The sequence below is a fragment of the Varanus komodoensis genome, unplaced genomic scaffold (genome assembly GCF_004798865.1).
Source record: "Varanus komodoensis strain SLA01 unplaced genomic scaffold, ASM479886v1 scaffold33, whole genome shotgun sequence".
Lineage (NCBI taxonomy): Eukaryota > Metazoa > Chordata > Lepidosauria > Squamata > Varanidae > Varanus > Varanus komodoensis.
Genome location: NW_025335817.1, coordinates 8,688,939 through 8,700,088, shown reverse-complemented (window position 1 = coordinate 8,700,088; position 11,150 = coordinate 8,688,939). Strand labels below are relative to the sequence as shown.

Below are 11,150 nucleotides of genomic sequence, written 5' to 3'. Positions count from 1 at the left end.
AGAGTTCAAAGTCTGCTTGCTGCATACAGATGAGCTTGCTGAGGAGGAGCTTAGGACGTGCACTCGTGCATTTGGCGAGCTGGACCAACACGTTCTGGCACGTGGCATTCACTCAGTTGGCACCTCAGCTAACTGCCCTCTTGCGATCACTGGCCTGCTGCTAAGACGCTGCTGGGTGCTCAGTTCTTTGAAGAGTTAGTAATCACAAGACATGGTGAAGGTGGCATGTTTCCCACAACATCGTTTATTACATTTGGTCAGCAAGGAGAAGGAATTTGACGGTAACATTGACTTAGTACAAGAATATCTTTTAAGAGACTACCATTCTGCTCTTTGTCAGGGTACAGTGTGCAACAGATTAGCTTTTCACAGTTATGTTAAACGTAACAAACGTGGCTCATTGACAATTAGCTTCACCCACAACAGCTTAAAAATGTGTGCATGAGCAAAATTAACCACAGGCCGAAGGGCTTTCTTATACCAGAGGAGCAAATAACTGCACTTTTGGGAACCACAGCTTGAACTATCAGTAAACACCTTACACAGAAATTTTCAAGGCACAAGGCAAGGCCAGGCCATATATAGAGTTTTGTGTAATTTCATTTAACAAAAGGGAAGGGCTTTGTATATAATATATTTGTATATATGTACAAACTAGATGGATACAAAATAAATACATTTGTAAAAGACGCATACCAAAAAGTCAGTCAGTTGGTCTAAAGAAGCAAGGCTTTCAGAGCAGCGTACAAATGAAAGACCACTTTGGGTGAAGAAGACACTGCCTTGGCCCCAAAATGGCATCGGTGGTGAAAATGACACGACATGCTCACTGAGGTAGAGGCACCACCACTTCAACGTAATTGATGGGGAAGAAGCCCGATTCGCCGCTCAACATGCCTTCGTACCAGTTCTCATCGATCTGGTTGGTCAGCGTGATGATGTCCCCTTCCTTGAAGCCAAGCTCACCTTCGTTTTCCGGCTCAAAGTCATACAGTGCTTGGCAGCAAGGCTGGTCCATGTGCAATGAAGAACCTGCCCAGAGTTACATGGGAGAATTGTTTGACTTCTAGCCTGCCCTTTCCAGGTTTGTATTGTCGCTGTTATACCACATTTATATTCTGGCCCTTTTCATGTGTGAGGAACCCAAGGTGGCTTCCATAGTTCTCCTGCACTGTGTTTTTATCCTCAGAGCAAACTCCCCCCCCCCATGAGTAGGTTGGGTTGAGACACTCTGCCTGGCTCCCCATGAGTGTCATGACTGAGTAAGGACTGGCACCCAGCTCTCCCAGGGCTTTACTACTTCTAATCAGCCTCCCTTGTAGGAACTTGTGCTGCATCTCTGCATAAGGTACTTCATCATTCCATTCATTCATTCATTCATTTATATGCCATCCTGTCGCGAAGGCCTCAGGACGGCTTACATGGAGATGTGGAGATGACGGAGATACAGCAGAACGTTCATAGCTCAGATGAGCCAGCCCATGAGTCAGTACGTAGGATCTTGCAATACGCCTACCTATACTGCTGTGACACCTGGCATGGGGGACAGCTGCTCTTGAATTCGTGCCCTGCTTAAGAGTTTTCCATGTGCAGCTGGATGGCTGCTGGGCTGACAGAACACTGGCTTAGACTGACCCTTGGTCTATCCAGTATGGCTCTTATGTTCTTATGCATGTCTGAGTCTCTGACACCTGTAGAAGCACATGGGATAAGGAATCTGCTGAAACTGAGCCATCATTACACCTTCCATGGGTGAACTTCTTAAGGTATATGAGTGAAACCATGGTTCCAACTTTAAGCCACCCTCAAGAGTTTGGAAGGCAAGCCTCCAAGAAAATCTTGGCTATAGTTCCATTTTTTTTCATGGACTGAGTTTGCTGATGGGTAGCCATCCTCTTTTTGAAATCAACATCAATAAATGTTGCTTGTTCTCTCTCAAGAAGAGAGTCTCTTTAAATATTAAGCAAGTCTTTAAGTACCCACATCAGTCATCAGCTGAACTGCAGGGAACCACCTAAAATTCAATGCTATACTAACCAGACTTATTCCCAGCTGTGAGACTTGGAAACATCCATGCTTACTCCCAAGGGAAATGTTTATGAATAATGTTGGCTTTGCACAAATTTTTAGGCAACTTGGCTAAGAGAAACACACGTGTAATGAGTGTGGCCTTCTACCTTGCCAGACCCAGAGATCTCATCTTTCATATTTGTTTATATTCTACTTGAAACTGTGGCTATTTCTTCAGTAAACAGTAAATGTTCTTTTTAACATTCTTGTTTCTGCTGTTAAGGTCTTAAAGCAGATGAAGGGCCATATACACAGCAGTTCCTCCATGGTGAGTCCCTTTGCAGTGGACTGAACAGACAAAATATAGCAAAATGCAATGTGTTTCTCTCTCAATTACCACAATGGCTTCTAAATTTGCACTCAATATTATTTTAGCAATGCATAGTGGGGCACCCCAATCCTTCACAGGAATGGGGCTGTGCATCTGAACCCAGAATGAAGGCAAAGACACCAGTCTTCCAGAGAGCCAACCCTATCCAGCCCTCTACAAAATCACACATGTGCCCTGAACAGAACTCTGGCGAAATGCCGGTCTCAGATACATATTCTTACCCGATGATTTTACTGATGGACTGAATGAAATTCCATTGTGCTGTTGACCGTTGCTTATTTCAAGAGGTGCCCTTAGCACAGGCTTTGGCTTGTATTCAAGTTTAGGACGACTTGACGCTATGTTTATCCTGAAACAGGGAAGAAGAAGGGTTAGACACTAGGATTCTGCAAGCTGCAAAAGCCACATTTTCTACCCCTACAAATATCTTAAGCTACCAAAGGTGCAATCCTATGTGGGATTACAAGGCCTACAACTGCCAACCTGCCCCGGCCAGCTATGTTAGATCTGTGTAAGGCAGAGCCTTAAGGTGAGTAGCCCTGCTTCCCCAAACCCTGCAGACTTGGAAATGATGAAATGAATTGCAAACTAGAATACTGAATTCAGAGCCCTCTGCACCATCAGGACTGGAGTCAGTCCGTACTGTGAGGATTAAGGGGGATATATTTATTTATTGCATTTCTAGAAGGCCACATAAGCCAAAGGAGGGAAGTGGTGGTACAGCAGCTTAATGATGCTGGAACTGTCAGCCAGAAATGGTGGGCACCCCAGCCTCTGCCAGATGGAGTGAACTCCCGTCGTTTGCCCTAGCTCCCAGCCAACCTAGCAGTTCGAAAGCGTGTAATGCGAGTAGTTAAATAGGTACCACCTTGGTGGGAAGGTAACAGCGCTCCGTGACGTCATGCTGGCCACGTGAGCACAGAATGGTCTTCAAACAGCATTGGTTCACAGGCTTAGAAACAGATGAGCACCACCCCTATTAGTCACTGGCTAAGCTGAGTAAAATCTGCAGGGACTCCTTTACCTTTACCTTAGCCAAAGTTTTCTGTCAGCATCTTCCTGAGGTTCTGAGATGTGCTCCTCAAAAGAGGCACCTTTTGTAATCACGTTTGTAAAGATCTGTTTCAACTCTGATAAAAGTGCTTCTAAGAGGTGTTTCAACTTTCCAATAAAGCATGGCATCACATGAGGCGACAACATGGTATACAGTGGAATTAGACTTTACATGAAGCTGTATATTGATGGCATCTAGGAAAATATTGCATTATGTTCACTCTTTAAAAGCTGTAGAAATGGCCAGAGAGGCACAGGGAGGATCACAAAACACGTAAAGCTTCCCTGAGTGAGGGATCACGAGTATGCAGCCAGTACCTCACGCAGAAAAGCACCAGGTTGTAGTTGTAACTGACATGAAATGTTACAATGCTAGTATTTGTGAAATGATCCGTTTTGCTTGCTTCTTATTGTAGTTATCTACGTATTGCGACTGTTGTATTAGTATGCTTTCTTCTATTGCAGTGAACCATCCAGAAAGCATTGGCTGTTGGGCAGAATAAAAATGTAAGAAATGACATGAAATCATGTCTTTATGTATTGCCCTCCTTTGGTGACAGGCATGAACACCTGTCCAAGGTAACCACTCCTTTCTACCTGCTGCCCCTATTTATTTATTATTTTATTTTATTTAGACAACTTATATGCCGCCCCATCGCATGAGCCTCGGGGCGGCTTATATATCTTATGGGATATATGAATGAAGGCAGTCTCCCAAAGACTACTGAGTACACCAAAAGGTTCCCATCCAGGTTTCATGCACTACAGCAGCCTAAAAGGAGCCAGCACTTCTCAAAGCCTTCACTGTTTGGAAACAAGAAGTGGCTTAAACGTCATAAGCAAACTGGAATTATTCTCACCGGTTTTGTAGCTTGCTTTGCAGGTCCTCTAAAATGGCTGTGGACTGCTTGTGATAGTCCAGTGCAGCTTCTACTAAGACCAGCAACTGGCTAACTTGCTCTACCTAAGAGGAGGAAATCCAAAACAAAACAAAGAGAACTTGGAGAGAATAACAATGATAGAATGATTATGCAAATTGTCCTGTGTAGATACCAAGGTTTATGTTTTTTGATACCATGACCTTCAAATGGTTTACATGTTCTTCCTCCCACTCCATCCTCCCTCTGCTGGCATGTATCCCATAAGCCACTGTGCCGGAAATTCAATCCAAAGATACATCACTCCCTGCCAATGTTGCCTGGCTCTTCCTCATCGCTCCACAGTTAGAGAACAGATGGCTGGAGCAGTTGCTGCTTTTTCTTGGGGATTGGGTGGTGGCTGAGTACATGATCCTGGGTTGGGACACCATAACCAGCTATGGTGCTATGGAGGAACCACAGAACACACTATTGTTTCTTCTTGTGGTTTCTAAAGGCCAGATGTTCCATGCTGAAATAGAACAGCATGGCTTGTTGTGCTGTCTGAATACAGCTCCCCCCCCCCCCCGGTGTGTGTGTGTGTGAGAGAGAGAGAGAGAACGAGCAAGAGCGAACTACAACATGGATGGGCAAAATGCTACTAACCATTTTAAGGGGCCTGTGCCATTAAATCAGGGATGCAGAACTTCAGGTCCAAGGTCCAAATCAGGCTCTCTGTGGTTCCCGAAGGGCCAGACCCCTTCCCTTGGCCCCACAAGTGTTTGGTGCTCTCACAGCTTTGCATGTCTTTTCCCACATCATGGAAGGCTGGATGCCGTTCCTAAGCCTTTGGCAGTAAGCACTTTAAGCTGGTGTTTTGGGATAAATCCGATGTGCCTTCAGCTCTTCCCACCACTGGAATATGGTCCAAGAGCTTCTCCAAAATGATACCTGGCCTGACATTCCTCGAAATCAAGCTCCCCCTCCTTCCAAGCTCCCCATTGATCTGGACTGGGACCCTCCTTCAATAGACCCTTGAAATAACCCCAGTGCTAGTTTTCTCTTTCCATGGGAGGATTCTGCTGCTGATTTTCTCACATGATTTGTTTGTTTTGAAAAATCGAATTATTGATAAAACCGTGCCTCAAAATAGCCCTCCCTTGGGAGGATGACTTTAAAGGGTGTCTCTAACAATGTGCTCTCCTTGTTGCTTTACTTACTGTATTTGTAACTGCTGCACTTACAGGACTGCTTGCTGCTTGCTGAATCTGAGAGTGGAGAGAACTTTTCATCCACATATCTAAGCTACTGATCAGTAGCAGCACCACAGTAAACATTTACGCAGCTCTCTTTAAAATGGTCCAAATGCCCCAAACACATTATCCCTATAATTTTCCCAACAGCCTTACAACATATCCCATTTTACAGACCCGAGACAGCACCTTCTCCCCTACCACCACGTGCTGTCACTGAAGCCATCAGAGGACATCCTCCGATTTGGTTCCACATGGACCCAACTGGAGCCCACCAGGAGAAGAGCTTCAGGTGTGGGGAGCCCATTTTGATGGACTTCCCAGCCTCCACATGTCAGGCAAGCACAAACACTGTTGTTTTGTTCTGAAAAACCGTTCTTATTGACCAGCTATGCTATCTTAATTTTAATCTATTCTTTTCATTTATGTTTCCAGGGGTGTTAACCTTTTTTTACTGTTCACTCTTTCAGGATCTGCTTAGAAATAGAGCAGTTTACAAGACTGCAATTAAAATAAATATAGATAGCAGCTTGTTGTGAATTCAAAGCAGAGGTAAGACCTTAACCACGATCTTCCTGGTTCTCTGAACCACGACACTTTACTTGCACTCAAAAATAGCCTCAAGGAGAGAGGTTGGATTGGTGCAGCGGCTACACACGAGAACTGCCTGAACATCACACAGGATCACTCCGGGGCGGTGTGGAGGCTCAGTGGAAGGTCCCCCGGGAGTGGCTGTGAGTTCGTGTCAACAAAAGCAGGCCAAATGCACCAGCACTCTGAGCTGCACATAATACAATCAAACTGACTCTTATCTGGTACCAGAGAAATCCACAAATGGGCTGTGATATTTTTAATTACAATTTAATAAGCCACATATTTGCATTCTGTGGAAATACTCCCTTCTATCAATAGGTGGCAGCATTTCTGAAGCAATATAATAGGCAAAATGACAAACTGTGCAACTCTGACTTAAAACAGTCATTGAAAGCCTAAAATGGGGATGAGTTGAACAGTCTGAGGGTGGTAGGGGAAAAGGCCTAAGATATTTCCTTTCTATAGCACCTTTGGAGAATATAGGAACAACTCAAAAGGGGTGTATAATTTCTATACCATCAAACAACCAAAGCTCTTTCAGTGGTTCACAACAAAGAGCACAAAATACAACATTAAACGAAAATAAAACCCAAAGTAAAGTTTAGCAATGCAAAGGTTTAAAATACAGTAACATATTCAGTATGACAGAAAATGAAAGACTAAAATGCATGGGAAGATACAATGGCCCTTTGCCTGGCACGTCAAGCCAGAACTTTGCCCAGAAGCAAAAACGTCAAAACGCAGGCTGTTATACTTTGGATGCATAACGAGAAGACAATCTTGCTAAGAAAAGCCAAAGGCCGAAAAAGAAGGGAAGATGAACTATGTGATGAATTGGCTCCATAAAGGAAGCCTCAGCCTTGGATTTAGAAAAGTAGGCTGTCAGGGACAGCATATTCTAGAGGGTTTTCATTCTGAGGCGCCAAAAGTCAGAGACGACTTGACAGCACAGAGCAACATACATCAGCAATAGTAGGCATGTCAGGAGCCAGGGGACAGACTAGATGGCCTGGGAGGCGCCTTCTGATGTGGTCTGTTTCTATGTTTCTAATCTTTTCCCTTTTGGTGTGGAGCAATTACAAGTACTGGAAGATGGAAAATGAAATCTTAAAAAAAGGTATCTGATTGTTCAGTGGTTCTTGCCAGTTTTCTTATGCAAGTTGGTTTTGTTGTTTTACACTCTGGCCTACTTTGAGCTTTTTCTGGAAATGAGCAATAGATATTTTAAGTCAGTATAACAAACAAGGAGGTACAGAGCAGCTTCTCCGATTCCCTGTGTTGCTTGATGCACTACAGCAAGCTTGACAATGAAATTCCGCGGGTGAGGGAGAAACATTTTGCACCCCAGCCAAGCCTGGCCCACACATGGCTTCTTGCAGCCTCTGCGGAGCCCTGGGACCCCCAAGGGCCCGGCTTCCGAGCTTATCGCTACCCTAGGATATCCTGCCCCAGAAGGCTAATTCTGTGAACTGCCTGCCTTTTTAATTTCCCACCATGCACTGCAACAATTCCAAATCAGAGGCATTGTGGGAAAACGAAATGGAAGCCCAAGGCACCCTGGCACTCTTGGTCGAAGGCTCCTTCAAACCCAGACTAGCCGTTCACATGAGCTGCAAGAACACCGACTATGAGCAGCAATGACTGTGTGGAGATGAAGTAGTGCTTCGAGAATTGGGAAACTGGTCTAGCCTTCAAAATTCCTAGTCGCAACACTGCAAGCCACATCTAACACAAGCAGTAGCTACCAAGCCACATGCATGGTTCTGATTTTAAAATATCAATCCCCAAATAGCTCGGGGCCACAAGGTCTACAGCCTGCCCTCTCCTATATACACCCCCACCTGAGACCTTCCAGAGAGGCCTTGCTGGTCATGCATGACCAACAGAACATCACCATGTGACAGCAATGCATGCCCTGGAGCACTCTTGGCATGTCTGGCTCAAGATGCGGAAACTCTGAAAACTTTCACATGCTGCTGGAAAGACATTTCTCCATGCAGGTTCCCCCAAACCCGCAATGGATTGTCGCTGAGCATTTAATAGCATTCTTGCTGAAGTGTTTTTATTTATTGTATATCTTAAAATCATTTTATCTATGTTAACATTATCCACTTGGAAGTTTTTAAAAATATTAAGCACTATAGAAATGTTTACATAAACACACAGGCACAGACAGAGTGCCTGAAAGGAGCAGGAGGGGCTTACGTCATTCTCTAAAAAGTTGAACATGCTTCTCTCTGCCAATTCTTTGGACTCTTCAAACTTTTCCACAGCTTGTTTAACCTCCTCATCTGGTATCTTCCCTAGCCGCTTCTTTTTGTAATCGTAATCTAAACGGCGGCCTTCTAGTTTCTTCAGATGGTGCTGTTTAAACAGGAAAAGAAAGAAAGAAGACACTTAGTGATTACATCAACTGCAAGAATTCCCAGATGGAGAGAGAGAAGGTCTGCAAGTGGGACTTAAACTGATTGATGTACCCAGGGAGAGTCAGATGGAATTATGTCAGCCAAAAAAATAAATATCCAGCATCTGTGAACGTGCCAAATATTATTCAGCGATAGATTCTTACATGCTGAAGAATTTGCTTGATGTAAAGAAAAAAATAGAATGTACAAATTTAGATGCACATCTCTGCCAAAGCAAAGAGACTGGAGGACAAAGGATGCTTGAGCTCACTAACATTCTTTGAAATCCACTTCAAAGCTAGGTTTCGCTTACTCCTGTTCTTGTCTGCAACCCATTTTTTGGTTCATTTAAATAGGAAAAGTGCACATTTTCCAAAAAGTTTGTGCTTTGACTTTGACTGAAGTTGAAAATACTAATTTTTAAGTGTGTGTGTTTTTAAAGAAATCCCCTATAGTATTCTTGTGTAAAACTCGGTATATATTTTTTCCACCAATAGACATGGTCTGTGACCAACCTCAATACTCCTTCCAAAAATGGAGTACTCCATTATACTCCATCCAAAAAATAATGTAATGGTGTAAAAGCAACTGGACCAAGCCTAGACACCATTAAGACGTGCAGCTGCCAAGGACTGACATTCAGCGATAGTTGGCAAGTCGCATCTAGCACGCAGGATAGAGAATGACAAGAACTCATCAGCAGTAGATCCAAAGTTTAAGAAAGCTCATCCCGTTTACCTTATCTTTCTGTGTCCACCGCACAAACATTTCTTACTGATTTTGAGATTTGGATACAGCCATCAAGTCAACTGAGCAAGAGAACATGGACCACAATGTAAATAAAAGGGCATGAGATGCCAAGCAGTGCTGACTGCAGAAACTCCAAGAAGGCCCTGAGGCCTTCTTCGTAGGTCTACAACCTGAGGCCATCCATCTAAAGAGGAACTGGACCAGAAGATCCCAAAGGTAATTCTTCTCTCAAGAAGTTACAAGACCAATGAAAAAGCAAAAGGAGACACTTCCCCCACCCCAAGAGATACCCACAATCCCCGTTCTTCTATTGCTTTTATCTGCCTGGGCTGCCAAGGAGCTGGGGGTCACGTTTGTCTCTTCTACCTGTTTGTGGAAGACTCATTAACCCAGCTATATCCCGCTCTGCTGAATGAGGCAGGGCTGGGGGCCTTTCAGGTGCTCCCCCTGGAGAGGCTGGCCTTGCACCTACACTGTGTTCATCCTGGCGCCAGAAAGACCCCTGCACCTTCTCCCAGGCATCTGAAGAACAGCTTTCTGTGCTTTCATTTCTGGTTTTGATCTGGTTTTATGACACTGGAGTGGTTCTATTCTTTTTGCGGGCTTTATTCAGCACTGTTTTCATTTTTTTTCATTTAATGTCTATTATGCATGTTTGTAATAACTCCAACAACTCCCAGCATGGCCAGCTGGGAAATGCTGCAACTGGCAAAGGCTTTTTTCTGACTAAACATACATAAAATTGTGTCCTAAATAAGTAAAATAAATTCTAAGAAGAAACTCAAGGCCAGTGGAATTTTCCATGTTTTATTCTCACAAGCAACTGGAACCAGCAGGAAAGCTATGGGACACACGCTCGGCTCCCCTCAGCACCAGTGGACTTCTTGACTAACAGATGGTCAAAGAGCCTGAAGACTTCTGTCCCGTAAGCCTTTTGGTGGCACCCCCTCTCCCCGTGCCCTTCTCTCTTCAAAAGGCTAGAGAGAGAGAAATGTCTCGCTTACTGTAGGAGAGAATCATTAAGGGTAAGCCCATCTTTCATTACTGTCATCTGAACACACTTTGAACATTATGGTTGCCCTGGAGAGAGATGCCGAGAAAGCTGGATGGGATCGCAGCAAGAAGAGCAAATGCATCTTTCTCCACACTTATTTTCTCTCTCCTGTAGAGGCTAATTTTCTTGAAGGACTGGGAGGAGTGGGGATATGCAGTCACTAAGAACAGCTAAGCTGCTTTTAGGGACTATGAGTCCAGGCAATCCCAGCACTGTGAAGAAATGGGACTGCAGCAGAAAGGAAAGAAATGTGCTAAGAGGAGGAGGTTTGAGAAATGATGGTGTTTGTTTCTCAGTGGGTGACACGGTGCAGCCCTTGGCCAGCATTCCACCTGGCACAGACTCACCCCGATCTCCTTCAGATCTTTGTCCTGCAGCAGCTGTAGAGGGTCGATGAAGTTCTGCTTGACGCTGATGTCCAGGGAGTCTTTCACTTCGGCCATCTGCTTCATGCTCTCGCCTGCATCGATCAGCGCCGGTCCTTGTTAGGGAAGAAGTCACACTTAGGCACCACCACCAGCTACTAGCAGAACGATAAACCCTCTCCCAACAAGCTAGGAAGTGCACGCTCAGTTTGCAGGTTCACACTTCCCTCTTGGGGACACGGGCAGCTGCTCCATTTGTCCTGCTACCTCTCATACCAAGCACTTCTCCAGTCCAGCCTCCGTAATTTGCAGGCTGCAAAGAAATGTAAACTGCAGCATCTGACTGGAATTTTAAGACATCAGCCTTCCCCAACCTGGGCCCTCCAGGTTGCTGGCCTGCAACCTCCATAGTCCCACA

The 11,150-nt window shown here is 44.7% G+C and overlaps 1 protein-coding gene across 3 annotated transcripts in view; it reads right to left on the bottom strand.

The window, feature by feature from the left end:
* Positions 1–552: 552 nt before the first annotated feature.
* The window catches only part of SH3GL3 (SH3 domain containing GRB2 like 3, endophilin A3), a 29,934-nt gene continuing 19,336 nt past the window's right edge, over positions 553–11,150 (bottom strand). For 2 of the 3 annotated variants that reach the window (XM_044438776.1, XM_044438777.1), the window contains exons 5-9: positions 10,715–10,848; positions 8,364–8,522; positions 4,315–4,418; positions 2,623–2,750; positions 553–1,032 (exon numbers count right to left, since the gene is read on the bottom strand). In XM_044438776.1, coding sequence (XP_044294711.1) covers positions 827–1,032; positions 2,623–2,750; positions 4,315–4,418; positions 8,364–8,522; positions 10,715–10,848 — 731 coding nt within the window. In that variant the 3' untranslated portion in view covers positions 553–826. Of the gene's footprint in view, positions 1,033–2,622; positions 2,751–3,609; positions 3,942–4,314; positions 4,419–8,363; positions 8,523–10,714; positions 10,849–11,150 lie in introns of those variants that run through there. The other variant, XM_044438778.1, reaches the window with a different exon arrangement.